A 23810-nucleotide genomic window follows, 5' to 3' on the forward strand; every position below is an offset into this window, starting at 1 on the left:
CAGACTGGTCCAAATACAGTTCAGATCCCTCTTTACTGGTTCCTTAATAAAGAATATGAGAACGATTGAGCGAGAAGAAAAAAGAAAAACGTATCTATTATTACATATTAAAACTTCTGAAAATCTATAACCGTTATTATTTTGATTTGATTCGATTCTCTTTTTTTTTTTTTTTTTTTTTTTACAGCAGAGAGGCCTATGCCAGTTTTAGATTAGTCTATGGTCAGTCATTGGTTTGATTCATCAAATTTAAAATATCTTATTTCAAAAGGTGGGCTTGATATAAGTGATGCAAAGTGATACAAGTGATCTGTAATACACCACATTAGGCACTAATGGTCAAATTTAAATAATTTAATTAAGATATATATGTAATGCCATCTAGTGGCTTTTTTGGTAGCAGCAGCAGTGTGCACTATTAAAACAGCAATGTGCAACATAACTAAATAAATAATAAAAAAATACAGGAACAGTCATGTACAAAATAATAGAACAATTAGAGCCTTAACAAACTGAACTCTATCCTACTGTAACAGTTAAACATGAAAACTAAGACGTTAAGACTTTTTCGGTCCCTGAGAATGAGAAGTTTTTTTCTTTAATAAAGATATATTATTAACTTTATCTGAGAGAAAGCTGCTCCTTAAGGTACCAAAACTATTAATATATTTGAGGCTAGACAAAACAACTGCCATCGCTCTTTCAGGCCCCACATCTGTCCCTGCTGACTCGAGAGACTCCATTACCCACAATCCACTTTCTCAAGAACCTTCTGTCACATGTTCACCTTCAGTCAATCAAAGAAGACTCGCATGTTGCCAGATATCTGACTTTTAGATCATACTCACCTGTTGTTAGTCAAGTCTATGTATTCTACTATTTATACTCCTCCTGTTTGTCATCATCTTTGCAAAGTATTGCCAACACGTCTTATATTTACAGTGTTTAGTGTCTGTTCACCTGTCTGTGTATGATCTCTGTTCTTTACTGGTTTTAATCTACTGGTACTGGTATTCTGGTTCTGACCATTTAAGATGTTTTATACTTTTCCACATAAGAATCTGGCATCAGAATTTCAAGAATTCCACATTAGTTTCATGAGTTCCCTCATTAGTTTAAAATTAACCCTGTACAAATAATTGTGATTGATGTATGTTGATATTGAATGATATTAAATGTCCAGCCCTACTCTATTAGTTTCATTGTTTTGTGTATTATACAGTAGCACTAGTAATATTAAGTGTTTGTTACACAGCAATGCGAGTATTCTATATATTTCTAAGTATTAAGTTTGTGTTTTGATTCTCTTTATCATTTAGTTTTCTCATTCTAGAACCTTACAGAACTTTACAGCAAAGCAGCAACACATCCCACAACTCCAATACTGTAATTTGGATGAAATGCTTTGACAAGTTAACTGATACTTGTCATGCCAACATGAGTCTATAATAGTGAGGGAGAGGACGATGAAATACAGCTTGTAAATTGATGTAATTACATTTCTTGGCAGCCTTACAACCCAGACGGGCAAACTGACTCACACTGTGGGCTTCAGAGATCTAACTATACTGACGTAGAAACTTGGAGTCAAGAACTGAAAACCACATCGCTCCACAGTGCTGCCTGTGCGTAGAAGGGAATCTTATTTATTGAGTTTTTGGGGTTATTTGGTAGTTAATTACAGTGGCATATCTCGCTCATATTGAATCATTAATACTGAACTTAACTGAGGCTGTAAGTGAGACCTGCAGTTCTTTAAATGTTGTTCTGGGTTGTTTTGGGACCTCCTGGATGAGTTTTTCATGCCCTTTTGGAGTAATTTTGGTCGGCCGGTCACTCCTGGGAAGGTTCACCAGTATTCCATGTTTTTTTTTTATCTGTGAATAATGACTTAATAACCTTTTCCAGACTAATAGATGATCAATGACCAGTTTTAAATCTGTTTTCGAATTTCTTTTTCACGCCATTGTATAACTAGTAGCCTATACACTAGATCTATTGTACAATAAACAGATAGACTTATCATACCGGTACTACTGGTACAACTACACTCTACTGTACTAATTTTTACAAATAGTACAGTCCGTAACAAAACACAAAATGCACTCCTCTCTCTCTCTCTCTCTCTCTCTCTCTCTCTCTGTCTATATATATATATATATATATATATATATATATACACACAAAAGAAACAAAGAAATTACTAAAATATGTAATGCACATTTTGGAGATTAAATTAATAAAAGAGGGAATTTGTTAACGATAAAAGCGACAATTTTCTAGTAAAGTTTCATCTAAATTAAATTTACAATTTAGTTTTAAGTTAGTTTTTTTTTAAAGCAAGAATTTAAATTCACTCAAAAATTCACTCACATAACAGAAAACAAGTTTTAACACAGAACAATAAAAAAACTTACTTTAAAAATTAAGTTTCAACTTTGAAAAAGTATTTGGAAAATAATAGAATTTTTTTTCTAAACTTTACTTTTTTTCTAGTAAAGTTTCATTTAAATGAAATTTACAATTTAGTTTAGTTTATTTTTTTCTAAAGCAAGACTTTTAACTCACTCAAAAATTCACTCCCATAACAGAAAACACGTTTTAACACAGAAAAAAAAATTAACTTTCTTTAAAAATGAAGTTTCAACTTTGAAAAATTATTTGGAAAATAATAGAAATAGTCATCATTTACATTTTGGTGTATTCTTTCAAGTCCAAAGTAAAAAAAAAAAAAAAAAAAAACCTCACTCCTACAATACAACTAATAAATAGAAAAAAACCCAAAAAATTAATAGGAAAAATAGAAAATATTTGAAAACGAATAACTTGTTAAATTTGAGCAAATTTATTGATAGAAATGTATCCACTTCATAAAGTAAAAAAATCTGTTTCCTTTTTAAAATGTTAATTACATTTAATTACATCCACTATCAGTTTCGCTTCAAAACAGAAAACTCCTAAAAGTTAAAAGTGAACTACATTCCCATTCACCCCACATATTATACAGATATTAAAAATTCACATTTAAACCATGTCTCGCTTTCCTTTTAAACTGGCGTGTTTCTGCTTTCTCACTCCTCTTCATACATGGCAGAGCGCGAGTGTGTGTGATACTGGTACTCACAGATGTGTGTGAGTGTGTGTGTGTGTATCTGTAAGTGTGTGTGTGAGCAGGATAAGATTTACATAAAAGGAAAATCTTATGGAAGAGAAGAAGCAATGTGTGTGTGTGTGTGTGTGTGTGTGTGTGTGTGTGTGTGTATATGTATGTGCTGAATAAATGCATGCATCACTGGGCAGAATGAATACAGAATAATAAAAAAAAATCAACATGAGGAAGCTGCGCATCCCCTGATTCTGGGGGGCTAATCCGCACCCCCTTCATTCCAAGTATATGTTTCTTACCCCCTCATGTTAAGGGGTTAATCTGCATCTCCTGATTCTAAAGGGGTAGTTTAAAAAAAATTCCAAGGGGATTTTTGCACCCCCTGAATCTAGAGATATATCATTTCCTACACTGATTCTGTGGAGGTAGTATTAAAACCCTGATTCAGAGGGGGTTTTGAACCCCATTATTACAAAGGGGGGGTTTCTGCACCCCCTGATTCCATGGGTTATTGTGCGTTCCTTCAATTCTGAGGGGATATTTACACAACCTGATTCAGAGAGGTATTTTGCACGCTCAAATTCTGAGATGGGAATTTTGCACCCCCTGATTCAATAGGGTGATTTTTCACCCTGATTCAAGGAGGGCATTTGTCACCCCTCGATTTAGAAGGGTTTCGCACACCCCTTGATTCAATGGGGTATTTCAAAGAGGGTATGTGGCATCGCCTTAATTCAGAGGGGGTATTTTGCACCCCTTTGATTTAGAATGGTATTTAAGACACTCCAATTTCAAGTGGATATTTTCACATCCTGATTTAAAGAGGGGAGGTGGCATGCCCTAAATAAGAGGCAGCATTTTGCACCTCTGATTCAGAGGGGGTACTTTGCACACCTCAATTTCAATGTTTTTTTTGAAACCCTGATTTAAAGAGGGTATGTGGCATCCCCTGATTCAGAGGGGGTACTTTGCACAAACCCAATTCCAAGGGGGTATTTTCCACACCCTGATTAAAAGAGGGTATGTGGCATCTCCTAATTCAGAGGAGTTATTATGCACCACTTGATTTGGAAGGGTATTTTGCACAACCCAATTTTAAGGGGCTATTTCAAAAAGGGTATGTGGAGGAGGAATTTATAGGAGGTATTTGTTACCTCCTGATTTAAAGAGGGTATTTGGCATCCCCTTGATTCAGAAGAGGTATTTTGCACACCTTAATTCCGAGGGAGTCTTTTGCACCCCCTGATTCTGCGCGAGTATTTAGCATTTATACAACTCTCTTTATACAACTCTATCTATTCTGCATCCTCTGACGCCACTTTGGAAGGGATATAATGCTTCCCCAGACTCTACTGGGATTGTTTTCTCCTCAACACCCTGATTATACTGAGGGAATATTCTGCAGCCACTGATTATCCCAGTAATTTTACATCCCCTGATTCTGAGAGGATACATCACAGCTCCTGATAATGAGGGGCTATTTTGTATCTGCAGATTATAGGGTAAAAGTTACGTTCCCGTATTTTGAAGGGATATTTCTCACACTGGGCACGTGCAAAATACGAATAAAGCTAGAAATAAGACAGATTTCCTACTTTAAAAAGTGTGTGTGTGTGTTGTACCTGCAGACAGAGCACTGTCTCTGCGGCTGTAGCGCGGTGAACATGACGATGACAGAGTAATTCCGGGGCGGTGCTTTCACAAAACGCCGGAATTTATCTCCGTTCATCCGGATCACGGAGCGGCGGGAACTCCACTCCATCATTTGCTCTACCTTCTCCACCAGCATGTTCTACAGAGAGACAGAGAGATCTTCATTATACCAACAGAGTCTCAGTGTTCCAGAATGTTCCTATTGCCATTTTCATGGTTTTATAAAGTCCCAGCAATTCTCACCACTTTAGAAAGTTCTTGTATCAATTAAAACCTTCTTTATTGCCAAATAAACAGGAAATTGATATGAATTTGACATTAAACACATGCCCTTTAACAAACCAAACAATTCCACGTTGATGAAGGCAGGATGTACCTTTAGAGTACTTGGCTGCAGTGTGAAACCGAAACTTCCCGGACCAAAAGTATACAGTGTAAAAAAAACAAATCTTTAACAAACAAATCACTCCCACCTTGACTACAAACTCCTTTACCAACCAATTTTTTTGCAGGAAACCCTGACAAATCAAACTTGTTCCGCCTTACAAGTTTAAAAACATCCTTAATCTTGACTAAAACAGTATAAGACAAAGCAAAACCCAAAAAAAAGCCTGTGTTGACTACAGAAGAACAGGTCAGTGTCGAGGCCTCAACAGTGATCAACGTTCTCCGTCATTATCGCAGACATGCTCATAAATAAGGCAATAAATAGCTGCGGGGAACCAGAACGCATTAGTTCATTATTCTATAATTCACTGTGAGAACACTGTCCAGACCACTCCAGCAGCTGAAGGCTTCACGCTCCAGGTGTTTCATTTGCGTTCTCTTTGAAACGCACAATCGGGCTGCATTCGCATCATGCATTCGCACGGATGCCAGCGTTCCCTTTGTCGCTCTTCTTGTCTTTTAATTGCCGTGACAACAAACAATCGTTGTCGCTATTGGACAGCAGAACGAAAAGAACAAACTCCAACCATCTGTTTTACATCGAGGATCATTTGTGGAGCGGGACGTGAGGTCTCGCATAAAGCAGTAACGTCGTTGCTTCCAATCGTCATCACCCTGCCCTGACTATTATTATTACAATATATAAGTGCAGTTTTATGCTGAAGTGGAGCAGTGTGGAAAGTCTTGAGTGATACATATATCATTCTTAAAAACACAGTAACGGGAAAAAACCTTTTTAGACCCCAAAACATCCCAAGGGGGGGGTTTGGGTTGAGTTGGGAAAGAGTTCCATTTACTGTGTTTAACATACATAGACCTCCTCACTACATACTTCAATTAAATACTGATAAAAGTTTAACTTGGTTCAACTTGGTTTTCCAGCACTAGATCAGATCAATTGCCCTAGTCTTGGCTCAAACTTGGCTCAAACTTGGCTCAAACTTGGCTCAAACTTGGCTCAAACTTGGCTCAGTTTGGTTTCCCAGCACCAGACCAGATCACTTGCCATAGTCTTGGCTCAAACTTGGCTCAAACTTGGCTCAAACTTGGCTCAAACTTGGCTCAAACTTTGTTTCCCAGCACCAGACCAGATCACTTGCCATAGTCTTGGCTCAAACTTGGCTCAAACTTGGCTCAAACATGGTTTCCCTAGACCAGAGCAATTTGCTGCTGAAGAGGAGCAGTGTGGAAAGTCTTGTCTGATACATATATCATTTGTAAAGACACAGTAATAGAAAAAGCCATTTTAAACACCAAAATCGTCAGACCCAAGTTGCCGTCAGGAGATAAAGGAGTTGTTGTGATGTAATGACACTTTATGTATGTGAACGTAATGATATAACATTCAAGTGATTACAGTAATATAATGAAAGGATACTGAAGCTGGCATCCCAGTTGGTCCCTTAAAGGAGATGCCCAATTGTCAATGAAGCTGGTGACCAGGTAGGCCAAGAAAGAGAAGAAAGAGGGGAAAGTGTTGCTGTGTGTGGGCGACCATTATCCTGCTGAAAAATGCCAGTTGGAATCTCTGCTATGAGAAGGAACAGATGTGACCAAATAGATTTCCAGCTTATATCGATGATATTTTGATGTCACTCGTATCACTACTAGACTAGGGGTGACTGACTGTTGCGCCACAGCAAAGGTAGTATTGAGGCATCATCATTAGGCACCCATACTCCTGACCAAACCTGACCATCACAGAATCACAAACAATAACCTGAAGACAACTGTGGTTGTACATCCTGCTTCTATTGGTTCAATGATGTGCCGCCTACTGAAAAGTCGACTGGGGAAAAATGTCTCTCACCAAGAGGTACACTACCCAAAGTAGTGCAACCTCTACTTCCTATAAGGCAGTGGTAGAAGCAATTGTATTCCCTCTTGTGGCAAAACTGTGGCAAATCATATCGGACCTGTACAAGAAACAAATGGCACATGGGCCTTCTTTTACAATCCCAACTGTTACATCAGACCCAGATGGTGCTTAGATTAGCTTTAGCATATGCTACAGGTCAAAAGGTCATCCTTGTTCAGCCACATTAACATTTATAAAGGAAAACGAAGCACAAAATAAAAAATGTGACCTTGCTGAACCCCAGAGCATCAAAACACGTACCAACACACGCGCCAGGACGCTTGGGTGTCATGTATGGTATGCGCTTACACGAAAGGGACACACACACACACACACACACACACACTTGTTCTGTTTTTCCTCAAGTTCCTTTGCTTGCTGGATGTCATTAGTCATTCTGTCTCCGGCACACGCCCGTCACTCTCCTCTGAGGGTTAAAAAAAAAAAAAAAAAAAAGAAAAGAAAAAGAAGAAAAAAGAGCATTTCGCTCAGACCGTCCTAATCACAGAGCCATCAGCAGAGCTGTCAATCAAAGTGCTGTTAATGATGCGGTCGCCGCAGCAACAGAACAAAGGGGGGGGGGGTGTTGAAGGAGGAGAGAGGGGGGTTTTGTTGGCAACTCTGCAAAAAATAAAAAAAGTCTTTCCAAAAGTCTCTCAAATTCTCTTTGACTTTTTACACTCGCTCTCAGATTACTTTATTAAAATCTATGCTCTTAAATTACATTTTTAATATTGATCCAAATTTAATTCAGATATGGTTACATAGGCCTGTTGCCATAAATACGTTACTGACTTACACTGCAATACATGAACATGGCATTATTTCTGCCATGCCCTCCATCACACTTTAAATAAAAGAAACAGCTGAATATGAGATTTAAAGCCCTGTTAAAAAAGACAAGATATTTAGAGTACATCCTTCTGACCAGTACAGTGAGATTCACAACACAGTAACCAGATACCCCTGTCAAGAGTGAATACATAATCTATTGTGACTGTGGATAAAGTCCACAATCTTTTACCAAGAGGTACACTACCCAAAAGTAGTGTAACCTCTACATTTTAAATGGCAGAGTACATCCTTCTGACCAGTAACGTGAGATTCACAACACAGTAACCAGATACCCCTGTCAAGAGTCAAGAGTAAATACATAATCTATGGCTGATGACTGGGGATAAAATGTCTTCAAGTGAAATATAAAGTCATGCCTGGAAGTCCACAATCTCTCACCAAGAGGTACACTACCCAAAAGCAGTACAAGAAATCTGTACAAGAAATTAATTATTTTGGTAGCCAACTAATGATTTTTATTATTCTTAGTCAACGATTATTTCAATGAAATAAACAGCTGAACATGGACAAAGGCCTGTTAAAAGGCAAGATGATGTTTAAAATTTAAAAACACTGATATTTAGAGTGCATTTTTTTACCCAGTGCAGTGGGATTCACAACACACTAACCAGATACCCCTGTCAAGAGTCAAGAGTAAATATATAATTTACTGTGTTTGGGCACTTTTGAAGACACAGAACAAGTTGAGTATAAACTGTGTGAACTGAGCCCATTACCATTACCCTATCCTAAAGTGTTTCTGTCCCCCAAGGACTTTGCGTAGGGTGGAACTGTTACAAATTAACGATTCTTCGACACAGACATTTAGAGAAATGTGTATAATCGATTATAATCTATCAAAAATATCCACTACTCATTGCAGCCTTTTCTTATGAGACTCAAACTCAGTCAGAGCTACTGTACAATGTGTAAAACTTACAAGCTTCATGGGGAAGTGGCCTCATTACCCCTAAACTGATACACAGATAGTACAGCATAAAAGGCAAGTAGTTTAGCTTTATATAGTATTTATTTTCGATTCTGAGAATCCCTAAATACCGATATATAAGCCGATCCTGGTAACACCATAGCATGTTTTGGACTGAACCCATTATAGAATATCTACAGATCCAACTGGAAGCATAAATTCAGATCTAGGGTGCAGAGTTGGAATATGTCGTCCAGTTAAATACCTCTACGGGGGGAACAAAGGGACCGGTTGTGTAATTTGGTGAAGAGAACATCTTGCGATGGGCAGGAATTTAGTGACCTTTACTGGGTCAACATGTTCCTCACATGAGAACTCTTACCTAAAATCTTTCAGCAACTATCTCAGGGCCTTTTTCTCTATCTTGTTCTCTTTCTGTCTCTACTACTCCTTTCCTTGTTGCTTTCTTTTAATTACCACTAAGCAGCCAATAAGATCCTTCAGTTTCAGCGGCGCTTTGTAAAATTTATCTACCAGATCTGTTTTCTTGCATGCAAAAACTGTAAAATCATAAAATACTCATTTTAAGCATATGCAAAAACTGAGAAAATAACATTATCGAGCTAAAATCAAGCTCTTTTTATATCGTAATCTAATTAAAGTATTAGATTTTAAAGTATTCTGTTTTACATGGTTGCTTGAATAGTCAAATAATTGTAATTGTAATTAGTGCACTTCTTAATCTGATTACTGCAGAGTATCGGAGGAGTTTGTCAGTAACCTAATCAATGCGTTCACAAGATCTCATGTATAACACTAACCAGATTCCCCTCTTAAGAGTACATCACTCAGTCGAGTCCAGTGAGTATCAGAAATATAAACACGAATATAACTATTTTATTAAAAAAAATAAATAAATAAAAAATAAAAATCAAATGCTGTTCTCTTGAAAGGGGTATCTGGTTAGTGTTCTGATTTTTTTTTTACCGCACTAGGCTGAGTAATGGACTCTTAGGAGGGGAATCAGGTTGGAGCTTTGAAACTCACAGTACTCGGCTGTTAGACGTCCTCTCAAGAGGGGTATTTGGTTAGTATTCTGATACTCAATGGACTCGGATGTACCCTCAAGAGGGGTTTGTTTTCTGATACTCATATATCTTTGTCAGAGTTTGTCAGTAATCTAACCGATATGTTAACAAAACAAAATATCATATCATCATAAACAAAATATCATATAATTATTATTATTATTATTATTATTATTATTATTATTATTATTATTAAAATCACAGTTCTGCTTTGCAAACCAGCCAATTAACACGCAAAACAGGGACCTACTTTTAACAAACAATACCCCCCACATACACGTATCCCTCCACCCTGAATGCGTCTTTAACACCAACACCTTGTCCTGTTTCTTTCCTCATTTTTCTTCTTTCTTTCCTCACTCTGTCTTCCTTTCTTTCTATAGCTCACTCTAGATATCAATCCTTCATAGTGCTGGACGATATGGCCAAAATTCATATCACGATATATTCCTTAATTTGGGTCGATACGATATAATTTCGATATCGATATAAATACTTAGAAGGCCACAGAAAACTGCGAAGAATCCCTGCAATGGAAATATGTACCTACTACTGTCTGAAAATTTAATTTAAGTCTTTGAAACCTCCTTTCACGAAAACATTATAATACTTAAGAAATAAAAAATAGTCAAGATAAATCAATGCTCAATTTTATTTGCATATAGCAAAATAAAAACATGACATCCCTGTCAAACATAAGCCTATATAACTATTACCAATAAAAATAACTTTAAATTAGGACAGAAGCAGAGCTTCTTATTCTTTTGTAAACAAATTTAACAGATCAAAACAAAAGTGTTCCAACTAGGATAAAGAATAAAAGAAGCCTTTATATACATAAAAGCAACAAGATTTTCCCGTCAAATAAACAAACCTATAGGCTTTATCAACTATAAATAACTTAGTTACAATATAAGCTACAAAAGTGCTTCAGCCAAAATACAACTCTTTATAAACATAAAAGGAACATGATATCCCCGTCAAATAAACAAACCTAAAGGATTCATAAACTTTAAATAACTTAAATAACTTACAACATACGCTATAAAAGTGATTCAACCAGTATAAGGAAAATATTGTATGTAGTGAAACTGATTGAGGTGGTGGAACAGATTAGATGTTTTAACGTTACCGCTGCTAACCTGCTCCACTCTCCGGCACAATTTGCAGCAAACTGAAGTTTAGCAGACCTTCGAGAGTTGAACCAAATCCTCACCACTGAATTAGACCTCCCTCCTTCAATTGATCACTTGTGGAAGCGGCAGGGGCATTCATTTTGCATCAAAAATGTCCCGTGCTGGGAGCCAAGAGGACCCGCGGCTGACCGAGAGGACCCGCGACTGACCGCTGACCGAGCGGACCCGTGGGCGGACCGAGCGGACCCGAGGCTAGGCTAGGCTAGGCTCGGCTTGGTTCCGCTCCGTTCCACTCCAGCGCGGAGCATTTCAGATGCGAACCGAGCCTACCTTAGCCTTGGATCCGCTCGTCCCGGCTCCGTTTGGCTCCAGCGCGAGGCATTTTAGATGCGTAGCGGACCCGAGCCTAGCCTAGCCTAGCCAAATCTAGCCTAGCCTATCTGGCTACGTGCCTATGTGATTGCATCATCACGCACAGAGATAGTCCAGCTACGGAGGCTGATTGTGTTCAGGTGTGCGGCGAGCTGACGCCTGTCCGTGACAGATTCTGTAAATAATACATATCGATATACCACAAAAATGATATCACCGTTATTGAAACATTTCTTATCGCGATAAATACCGATATCGAATTATTGTCCAGGCCTAATCCTTCATATATGCTTTCTTCTATCACCTTTAATCCTTTCTGTTCTTTCTTCTTCTCTCTTTCATTGTGTGCTTTGTGTAGGTGAAGTGATGGGTCTGTATGTTGACAGCTCGCCTCCAGGTTGTCGTCAATACTGAACAAGACAGTGCTCATCTTCGTCCAGAGGAAACAATGATAGTGTATGAATGTGTATGTTCCTGTCTTTCTCTCAAGTGGGAGGGTGGGATTCTGCAGGCGAATGAAAGCATTCCTCTTAAAGCTGGACGTTGTGTAGAGATAAAGCTCCTTGTACATGTCACTGGATCCATATGGAAGCGCTCATCTTCTCTCCGGATGGGTTGCTGTAGCTCGGGGCAGTCAACAGATAACGTAAAGGATGGCTTTCCTCCATTCCTAAGCCCCTATGGAACATTGTGAAACAAGGAATCCACAAAAACAGACCAGCCAAAAAAAATAAGGATTTCAACACTGATCTCATATCAGTTTAGTCCAATGCAGTGGCTATTCCAGTACACCAGATGGCACTGTGTGCCTTTTATTAACTAAATGAAGGAGGACGGCATTACAAACTGTAAAGACATGTACAAGATGTACATGATTCAACAGCCATGAATCCAACACAAATGTAGCCAATTCTATTCCTCAAATAATAAAAAAAAGTTATACTCTCGAGAGGGTTATCCGGTTAGTGGTCTTATTTTCACTGCACTGGGCTGAGTGTTGTACTCTCAAGAGGGTTATCTGGTTATCTGGTTAGGACTCTCGAAAATGTTACTTGGTCAGTGTGTTCTAATACTCCCTGGACTCGGTTGAGTGCTGTACTCTCAAGAGGGGTATTTGGTTAGTGCTCCAATACTCAATGCACTGGGCTACATACATCCCATGTAGTTATAAAAAAATAAAATGCCTCAAGATGGTTCTCGAAGGTATTCTCAATCCAGACCGGGACTTGATTATTCCCAGTTGGGTTGTCTGGAAAGATGGGTCGTCAGGAAAACATCCAGGGACCTCAGGTACCAGGATTGACGAGTGTCCAAGAGCATCGCATGGTACATCAACAACACAATAAGGGCCAAATAAACAGAAGAGTGTAGAGAAAGGTGCAACTCTGCTGAAGGGCACGTTTTGCTGGGAAAAGGAAATCAGAAGGTAGCATGATGGATCTAACCCAGTGAAACATTCATCTCCACTGTTTATAACATAGTCGTGTTTTTTATTTTTATGATTTATTTACTCATTTATTTTTGCTGGACTGCCAAAGCTCGCATGCAGAGACGGAGGAACGCAAACTGCATGTCCCCTTTCTGCCATCTAGGTAATTAATAGCACCGGGAAATAAATAAATAAAGCGGCTCTAAACACTTTGAAGTCGCGTGATAATTAGGGCAGAACAGTGGGAAATCCAAAAGCGGCGCAGATACTACCTACAGGAGGCCTCGCTCCATCCTGCTCGTACTCTTCGTTTTTTTGGGGTTTTGTTTTTTTAGGAAGGGAGGGATGGGGGGGGCGTGAATAATTGCATTTATTTATTTTTAAGCATGTTCACCGCCCTGAACGCCAGGGTAATTTTCTAATATGAGAAATGGCACGAGGCTGCACTCCGTCGCTTCTGCTGTTCGTGCTGGAGAGCGTAATTTTTCACAGGCGCTCGTTAAGCCAAGAAAACACAAGACGTTCATTAGCGCCGGATCAGTCTTCGGCTTTCATACATCGCACATGCCTACGTTACACACCGCGCTGGAGGATTTGTAAGTAATTTAGGAGACAGAGCTCGAGTTTTAATGGAGTTCTGACTTAACAAAGTGCGAGTACAGTGCGAGAATACAAATGAAGCGGCATGAATAAACAGAGAGGTAAATAGAACACCTTGCTAAGAAAGGAAAATTCCATCCCGAGGAAAATCAAAGGTGCTACAAGAGATCCTTGAAAAGACGCCATAGGAAAAAACAGATTTCTAAGGCTAGGTTCACACAGCAGGTTGTGCCTTGTCAAACCATACTTCCCTAGCGTTTATCTAAGGTCTTGGTAAAACACAGAATCAACCGGAGATCCGATTTAAACCTAAAGTTACTTTACAGAGCTGTAACTCCTCTTCAATACTCCAGGGCCGATTCTTGCTTCGTTTAGGGGAGGAGCTTATTAATGCTAGTTTATTTTCACACACAAGAACCTTTTTGCTCAATCCTAAATGTCTCTTTTCTGTGTGTAGCTTTATAAAAGTTTCAGCTGGTGGATGCTTTTTACTATATTTTTTATTGGATTAAAATACTCGAACGTCGAGCAACAATGCTTTTGGCACGTGATGTTCCACCATGAAGCTTCTCCAAGTACTGTTAACTGATGGAAAGGGCAATAATGGGAGAAGTTGAGGCGTCATGTTACAAAATTAACCAATCATCCAAGCTTCCACACAGATCCGGGATTGCTACTCTGGAAAGAAGCTTCCACCCTAGACCAAACTCAGAAAAAAGTATGGTTATTTTGACAATTTTCCTACCAGTATAAAATGAGCTGATATATAATTATGTTCACTTTGTGTTTTAACCATTAACGTCAAGCACGCAAGCCGAAAATACAACATTTTAATGGTCAGGATTCCAGTCCAGTCCCAGTCTTGGCCATTTGGTGGCGCAAACTACTAAAACGTCCAGTGTGACCGCAGCTTCAGGCGCTCCTCGAGGCCCATCATGAGCTGAATTAGGTTCATTAGAGCCGGCAGGACATTAAACAATGCTGCCCCAGTGCTGCAGCCATCCAGGCCTGGATACGGGCAGTAGATTCACATCATTAGTAAACTCGGAGCGTCCGGACTGCACAGTGACACGGGAACTGACCCGGGGAAGATTCAGACTGACATGTCAGCAGCAGGAGCAGGCTAGCAGCTGCATTACACAGGGCTAACAGGTTGTGCCAGGGCTCTGCCGGTTCAGGACCACTGAATGTGGGACAAACAGGCGGAGCCGATGAGAGAAAGACATATTTTTTATTAAAAAACACAATAAATACCTATTTCAATCTGAAATCCAGATCAAAATATATTAACAGTGTAAAATAAGTCACTATAGTTCCTTACAACCCAGCTCAACCCATTAAGAATTCATTAACTGTTACAAGTTCTATTCTAATCATAAATGCACCTCAGCAGTGCAATTGTAATCAGAAACGTACCACAGTATTGCTATTCTCAATAAATCATAGATTTAACTTTGTAGTACAATTCTAATCATTAATTCACCTCAGTAGTAAGATTCTAACCATACATTTACCTTAGCAGTGAAATTCTAATCACGGATTTAACTCAGTAGTACAATTCTAAACATTAATTTATCTAAATATTGCATTTCTAATCACGGATTTACCTCAGTAGTGAGATTCTAATCATACATTTACCTCAACAGTGCTATGCTAATCATAAAAGTACCTCAGTATTTCTATTCCAATCATAGATTTAACTTAGTAGTGCAATTCCAATCATTAATTTACCTCAGCACTGCTATCCTAATCATACATTTACCTCAGTAGTGAGATACTAATCAAAGTTACCTCAGCAGTGAGATTTTAATCGTACATTTACCTTAGCAGTGAAATTCTAATCATGGATTTAACTCAGTAGTACAATTCTCAGCATTAATTTATCTAAATATTGCATTTCTAATCACGGATTTACCTCAGTAGTGAGATTCTAATCATACATTTACCTCAACAGTGCTATGCTAATCATAAAAGTACCTCAGTATTTCTATTCCAATCATAGATTTAACTTAGTAGTCCAATTCCAATCATTAATTTACCTCAGTACTGCTATCCTAATCAAACATTTACCTCAGCAGTGAGATTCTAATCATACATTTACCTCAGCAGTGAGATTCTAATCGTACATTTACCTTAGCAGTGAAATTATAATCATGGACTTAACTTAGTAACACAATTCTAAACATTAATTTACTTCAATATTGCATTTCTAATCACGGCTTTACCTCAGTAGTGAGGTAGTAATCATATATTTACCCTAACAGTGCTATGCTAATCATAAAAGTACCTCAGTATTTCAATTCCAATCATTAATTTACCTCAGTACTGCTATCCTAATCTTACATTTACCTCAGCAGTGATATTCTAAATCAAACAATTACCTCAGTAATCAGTGCAATTCTAAAATTATAGAATTATATACCATCCTAATCGCAGATTTAACTTACTACTAAGTTACATCAGATTAGAATTGTACTGTAAGATTCTAAATCATACATTTACCTTAGTAGTACATTTAAATTCTATTCATTAGCTACTATAATCATAGAATTAACTATGTAGTAGTACAATTCTAATCAAAAGATTACCTCAGTACCTCAGTACAATTCTAAGCATTAATTTAACTAAATAGTGCAATTCTCATTATTAATTTACCTTAGTACTGCTATCCTAACTATACTAAACTTTAGTAGTGCACTTCTAAAATCCTAGAATTACCTCAGTACTGCTATTCTCCTCACAAATGTAACTCAGTAGTAATATTCTAAATCATTAATGTACCTTAGTAGTACAATTCTATTCATTAACATCAGAATTGCTATTATGATCATAGATTTAACTTGGTAGTACAATTCTAATCATTAATTTATCTCAGTATTACAATTCTAACTATAAATTGCCTCAGAAGTGCTATTAGAATTATAACATTACCTCAGTAGTGCAATCCTATTCATAATCGTAGCTCAGCAGTGAGATTCTAATGGTACATTTCCCAGACAGTCTATTTTGATAAGCAATGCCGAACAGTTCATTTTGTTTCATTTAAGGGAGTTTACGGTCATAAAGCTACTGCTGGCTCTCTCCCACACTCCCTGTAATTCACCACGGTCAATTCACTTTTTGGCCAGTTTTCTGTATTTTCCTGAATTTTTGATAGGCAGGAAAAACTCAGAGGGCCCAAAGGAGGCCCGTGTGAACGTAACAAGAACACACCAGGCTTCTCTCAGACAGTGACAGGGATTGAACCTACAGTCCTAGGCCTCTGGAGCTGTGTGGCAGATGCACTGCCTGTGGCGCCAATGTGCCACCCCACTAAAACCCCACTCTATCAAAACCAATTAGCTGCTAATTTCCTCCAAGCCTAGCTCCCAAATTGTCCACAGAGATATATTTTCATACAATTCGACATTTGCAATACAGATTAGCTAATGCTTCCTCCAGAAGTCCACTCTAGCAAAATTCCTGCACTAATCAAACTATCAAAAAAAGTTACTCAAACATTTTTAAGAGCAGTAGACGTAACAACAACACACTACACCTACCTCAGCAGTGCTACTCTACTCACAAATTTACGTCAGCAGTGCTATTGCACTCACGTTTTTCTAACCAGCTACCTTAGCAGTACAATTTTATCCAACGATAAAATTCTAAAAAAAAATTAAAAAATTCTCAAGAAATGTAATTCTAGTCATAAACAAACTTTAGCAGTTTTATTACTATTCTAATAGAACATGTACCTCAGAAGTGCCACTCAAATCATATGTGGCTAAGTTAGCTAAGCTAATGTTACTATCCTTGTATCTTTCATTTGAAAAACAGTCAGTTACTGTAACTCACTTCTGTTACTTATTTTTTGAGTAACAGGAGTGAAAGTAACAGGAATATATATATTATATATATATATATATATATATATACTGAAACCCAACGAAACCTAGCGATACAGATTAGCTTTAACTTCCCTTACAACTCAACTCAGGCAACTTCTAGCCATACCATTCCTGCTAAAGTCAAGTCAAAGCCCAGTCAAAACTTCATCAATCCAAAAGGCAAAACTCGGGGAAAACTTCCTTTAGCCCAAACTTTTAACCATTCGCAACTTTTCGCATTAGTTGGCTCACGCTAATTCCTATGAATCAGCAATCGTACAACTTTCCTGAAGATTCATACTGGGGCACAGCCATTAGACCACCCATCCCATCTGCTTGAGTGTTATTATTAGACCAGTACAGCTAGGAATGACAGTACAGTGCAGGATTGCGCCATTGTAGTGCAATATTCTGTCTGTCCGCCTCGCTATCTCTCACCATCTGTCTCTCTCCCTCACATTCTCTCTCTCCCTCTCTCTCTTCCTCCACTTTGCTGCTTTGCTGGCAATGGCGAGGCACAATGGGATAATTAGTCTCTCACTTCAATCTCTCCCACTTTTTCATTAATCTCTCCATTGATTTACATTCCTTTAGCGCCTGCATTTCCAACCTACTTCGCCTCTCGCTCTCTATCTATCTATAATTACTCTCCGACAGAATCTCATGCAAATTCATACACAAATTCAGGCACACCGAAGCGCACCCCTACGTGTCGTCGGCGTCACCGCGCCTCTGATTTATGTGATTTATGGGAGGCAGCAGTTAAACTGGGCCTTATAAATATTCAGCAGAAGGAGGCCCTGGTGTGTACAAGCCAGCAAACAGATGCACTGGAGCTACTAGGCTGCCGTAGCCAAGCAATAGAAGCGTATACACCAAACGATTAGCATTGACTTACTGCTAACTGCTCCAAAACTGGACCCAAATCTGTGTGGAGATGATGACTAATCTCTAACAGACTCAGTTATGTGGTTTCTGACACTGAATAATCATCGGTTGTTCAGAACATGGAGTAAATATATATTAGCATAGCATCTTTACTGATCATGTAGAGGATTTTTAAGAAAAAAAATCTGTCCCTGAAAAGCTGCCTCACATGCACCTCACACTGATACGTGTATATATGTCTCCTTCTTCACAAACAACAAAAAAAACTCATATTAGAGAGACGAGAGACTCGTAGCTTTATAAAGGTTAAATGAATGAGTTAGCAGCTCATATGTTGAGCATCTTTTGCTGGAGTGGAAAGAAAACAGGTAAAAAAAAGCCAGGTGGTTTGCTTTTGCTGTTTTTTTGCAGCTATAGCTGCACAGCTGCACCAAGAGACAGAGTGTGGGTACCAGAGAGAAGCACATAAGCGCTAATGCTAATGAGTAAAGGCAAAAAAAGACGCATAAACTACTATTTGATCGTTCACATTCATGTTGTACGTGCATGGACCCAAAAATTGGGTGCACCTAAGAAAAAAAGGTTAGACACATCTGTTCCAGGGGACTCATAAAGGCACTGAGATTAAAATACCAAGAGTGTGCAGATCTGTCCTCAAAGATAAATTATAAAGTATAGTATAAGTATAAAAAAGTATATACAAAGTAATTTCACTTGTGTTCCTGTATAGCTTTAATCTAATCTTCAATAGTAAATTTACAATGTAAAACCTAAGAATAAAAAGAAAAGAAATACATTAAAAGAGAAGAGATTTGTATTAACTTTTGACTAGTACTGTATCATCACTACATTTATACTATATATTATATTAAATTTCATCTGATTCCAAGAATGCCTGAAGAGAGTGAAAGCATCTGTTCATGGACTTAAATGTAACCATTCGTGGGCCATGCAACAAGACAATGACCTTAAATTACACAGTACAATAATTATTGTCGGTGGCAAAAAAAAATCAACATTGGTCATATCCACTGAAAACTGGTTCTAAAGAGAGAGCTTAAAAAAAAAAGATAACACACACGTGCATGCATGACTCATCTACAGCACACACACACACACACACACACACACACACAATGAGGGAGGAGAGCAGTAACAGATGAGAGAAAAATACTCTGTGGCAAAGTGACCACAGATCAAATCCCAGTGATTTCTTTCTCTCCCTCTCTCTCGCTCCCTCTTTCGCTCCCTCTTGCTCACAGGTCAGAGGTTAAAGGAAACAATCCAGAATGCCTTTATCCCACCCCACAGAAGGGCAGGACCTCCATTTGGTGCCTCTCTCCTCCCTCCATCCCTCGTTCCACTCGTCTCTCCCCCTTTTGCTCCACTCGGATGAGAAGGAGAAAGCTGTGGTCAGTCTGATGACAATTCAACACATCCATCTATCCATCCATCCATCCATCCATCAGTGATATGGTATCATTAGCCTATATTTAGCCATGTTAGCACTGTGCGGCTAAGTTACCCCTTTAAAGCAAAAAATAAATAAATAAATAAATAAATCATGTGCAATTAGAGGTAGAGAGATGAAGAAGAAAAGGACAATAAAAGGTTCTCACTCAGTCCATCTCTTCACCTTTCTATCATTATTTTTCTCTCTCTCTCCATCCACTCTTAATCATTGTTTTCTCCATCTGTCTCTCTATTCTCTTGCTACCCTTTCTCTCCTAAACCTTTAAAAGGTCCTCATCAAAGAGAAAAAGTTAGTTTAGTTATTTTATTTGGACTATAAGGTGCACTATCAATTAGGGGTGTGCCATATCATATCGTACCCGATAATATCGGCAACATTTTTGAATATCTGGAACGATATTATACCCTGAAATATTGTTCCATATCACTCACCCCTAATAATAATCACATCAGGGTACTGTTTTTTTTTTACTGTTTCTAGCAAAAGAATCATTCACACTGTTCTTATATCTGTCCAGTATCATTTGTTTTACTTTAATCCTGGATACATGGAGATATTTGAAGTGTAGTATTAGTATCACAACATTCTGGATCATTGACTTCTATTACAAATCTAATAAAATTCTTTATTTTTTTAATACCTTAGTTATGGGTGTCCCATATCATATCATATATGCAATAATAACATTTAATTTTTCATATCTCATTTTGTTGCAGTAGTGTTTTCTTTAAATATGTTTTTTTTCCTTAAGTGTTTTGTCATATCGCCAAAAATATCGCTACTGTGAAAATACCATGAAATATCGTGATATTATTTTAGGGCCATATCACCCACCCCTACTATCAATAAACGTCTATTTTCTGGTCTATTTTCATACACAGGACACAACGGATTATAAGGCGCATTTTGAGCGGCACTTGTTAGGAACAGGGGTCACCATGTTTCTCCTTCATACATAAGGTGCACCGGATTATAAGGGGCACTGACGAATTTTTGGGAAAATTAAAGGATTTTAAGTGCATCTTATAGTAGGGGTGGGCAATATTATATCGTATACAATATATCGTAACACAGAAATATTGTGATATTAAAAATCCAAAGCCATATTTATTGTATGATTGTTTTAGTTTGCAGTTTATATGCATGCACTAAATATTCTGCAATATTATTTGCTGCATTATATTATTTTATGCTATATTATTTATTTTGCCACATTATGATTATACTGTTATACTTTTATACTATATTCCTGAAATTAATTAATTATTTTTTTGTTTTCCTAAATCGCCAAGTATATCGTTATCGCAAAAATACCCTGAAATATCGTGATATTATTTTAAAGCCATATCGCCCACCCCTACCTTATAGTTCAAAAAATACAGTAACATGAGAAAGGGAATGGGATCAAACCAAGTTCACACTCAACCTGCTTCGGGTCTTCAAATGTTGTCAAACACAACAGATTACATATTTAGTCACTAAATATCATAATTTCATATTTAACCATCTTAAAGGGTATTTAAATTCCATATTTCACTCACTAAAAAAAAAAAGGTCATCTGATTTGTTGACTACTAAAATGATCATTATCATAAGTTGCAGCCCTTAAAAACACGCTGATTTTTCTAGCCCAACATATCTCTGGCACAATCGTGTTGGGTTCAGGTTAACACCTATTAAATATGTTACAGTGACTCTGTAAATGTGATCTACAACACAGCTGAATAGAAGTTAAAGGGTTAATCTTCTTTTGCTGTCTGTTCTCTCTCTCCTTGTCTCTCTACACTTCCCTCTCTCTCTCTCTCAGTCTCATTCAGAACATAGCTTCAGGCTTTCCATCAATTACTTTAACACTAACAGAGTCTCTCCAACTAACTCCCCTTTTCATAAACACACACACACGCACACACACACACTCTTCAACGTGAGTCATTTCAATCTGCCTGGTGGGAAGTTAATGAGTGAAGCTGTGTGAAGGAATTCTCACTGCTTTATACTGAAGCTTAATGATAACTATACATGAATTCTGCAGAACAGGAAGTGGACTACGGCAGAACCAGGCTGAGTTTGAACTGTTGTTGGAACAGGGCTGAACTGGTGCTGAACCGTGGTAGAACTGGTGCTGATCTGGAGCAGACCTGGTTCTGAACAGGTAAATCACCTGAAGAAGACTTGCTGCTGAAACAGGATCCAACTGGGACTAAACCAGTACTGAACCAAGGTAGAATGAGTTGTAAACCAGGATAGAACTGGCACTGGTCTGGGGTAGAACTGGTTGTGAACAGGACAAGACCTGATGCTGAACATGGGGCGAACTGTGGCTAAAGAGGTACTGAACCAGTACTGAAACAGGGTAGACCTGGAGCTGTACTTGGGCTAAACTGATGCTGTTCTGCAGAAGAACAGCAGTAGAACTGCGGTGCTGATCTGGAGCAGACCTAGAGCTAAACCAGGGCTAAACTTATTCCAAACCAGGCTATGAACCGGTAATAATCTGCAGCAGACTTGCTGCTGAAACAGGATAGGACGGGGGATTACCCGGTACTGAAATGGTACTAACCCAGTACTGAATTTAGGTAGAAATGGTTATGATCTGTAGCTGTAACGGTTAGACCTGGGGCTGAACCAGGGCTGAACTGGGGTTAAACCAGTACTGAATTTAGGCAGAAATGGTAATGATCTGGAGCAGACCTGGGACTGAACCAGGGCTGAACTGGGGCTAAACCAGTGCTTAATTTAGGCAGAAATGGTAATGAGCTGAACTGGAGAAGACCTAATGCTGAACTGGTACTGAAGCGGGGATAAACTGGTGCCGATACGGGGCAGCCCTTGTACTCAACCAGTTAAGAACAGGGTCTAAACCATGGTAGACCTGGTGCTGATCGGGAGAACTGATCTGTAAGCTCTGGGAACACACACACCTTTGGCAGATTTTACCTCAATACAGACGTTAAGCTCTCTAGCCACAGCTCACCACTCCAACACACTCACAGCCAACACACACACACAGGTTCACACTTGCAGTCACACACTCACCCTCTGTGCAGGGTGTTTGAAAGCATTGTGCTGGCTGTGCCAAAGTAGGAGAATTCCCTGTGGTGCTCTCTCTCTCTCTCTCTCTCTCTCTCCTGCTCTCTTGTTTTCTGTTGTTTGTTCTTTCATTCACTCCATCTTTTCGTGTCCTCCTGTTTGCTGAAAGGGCCGTCAAATCCACTAGTACTCTACAGGGTCCCTGAGGCCTCCCTTTCTCTCTTTAAATGAGCGCAATGCTTTTCTCTGCCAGTAGATGTCGCACTGGAGCACCAGCCTTACCCCATACGTCTACAGTTCAACCTTACCAAGGCTGGTATCAAGTTAGTATGGTGGCTAAACCAACCAAACCTTGCCACGCCCCAGTTGCTACATCTGTTAGCATTTAAGCTCTAACGGCACATCAAGAAAGTGAAGGCCTTAACCCTGTTATTGAACCAGCTACTACTACACACTCTTGGCCTTGACTCGGTCTTAACCTTTTCAATTATACAAAACAATATTTTCTTTTGATAATTGTTATCATTTTATCACCCAGCTCTTTGTCGTTGGAAGGAAAAATAAGGCTCCTGACTTTATTATGCAGCGTTTATAAGAAAATCAAACTCCGCTAGAGATTAATAAACGAAGGGGACGATGGGAAAGGACACACCACCACACACACACACACAGCTCCTTTGGGGAGCTGTTAAGCTGAGACAGCAAGTCGATGGGAGATTGTTCGAGGGAGAACGAGGCATCAGAATGGAGCATTTGTCAAGCCGTAAAGACGGGTCTGTGTTACCACATTCAACACGTTCATAACGACTTCATTCAGGCTTTTTTTTTGCGTTTTAACACATCTGACCATCATCAAGTATCATATCTGTTTTGTATATTTTGATGCAGACTTCTGTGGACTGCAGACTGTGGGGTTCTGGACATCTGAGGGTAAATGTAGGCAACTAAGGTTAGTGTACATCTAGAGTAAAATGTGGGCTTCTGAGGGTTGCAGATATCTAGGGTAGCAGTGGCAAATGCTGACCTCAATGGACATTCAGGTTAGCTGAGGACTTCTATAGGTTAAGAACATCTAGGGTAAATGTGGTCATCAAAGGA

General features: G+C 38.7%; 1 protein-coding gene across 1 annotated transcript in view; it reads right to left on the bottom strand.

The window, feature by feature from the left end:
* The window catches only part of tusc3 (tumor suppressor candidate 3), a 97048-nt gene that overhangs the window by 61383 nt on the left and 11855 nt on the right, over positions 1-23810 (bottom strand). The window contains exon 2 of the mRNA XM_049472222.1: positions 4729-4898. Within this exon, the coding sequence (XP_049328179.1) occupies positions 4729-4898 (170 nt within the window). The remainder of the gene's footprint in view (positions 1-4728; positions 4899-23810) is intronic.

This window comes from Astyanax mexicanus, chromosome 25, assembly GCF_023375975.1.
Source record: "Astyanax mexicanus isolate ESR-SI-001 chromosome 25, AstMex3_surface, whole genome shotgun sequence".
Taxonomy (NCBI): Eukaryota; Metazoa; Chordata; class Actinopteri; order Characiformes; family Acestrorhamphidae; genus Astyanax; species Astyanax mexicanus.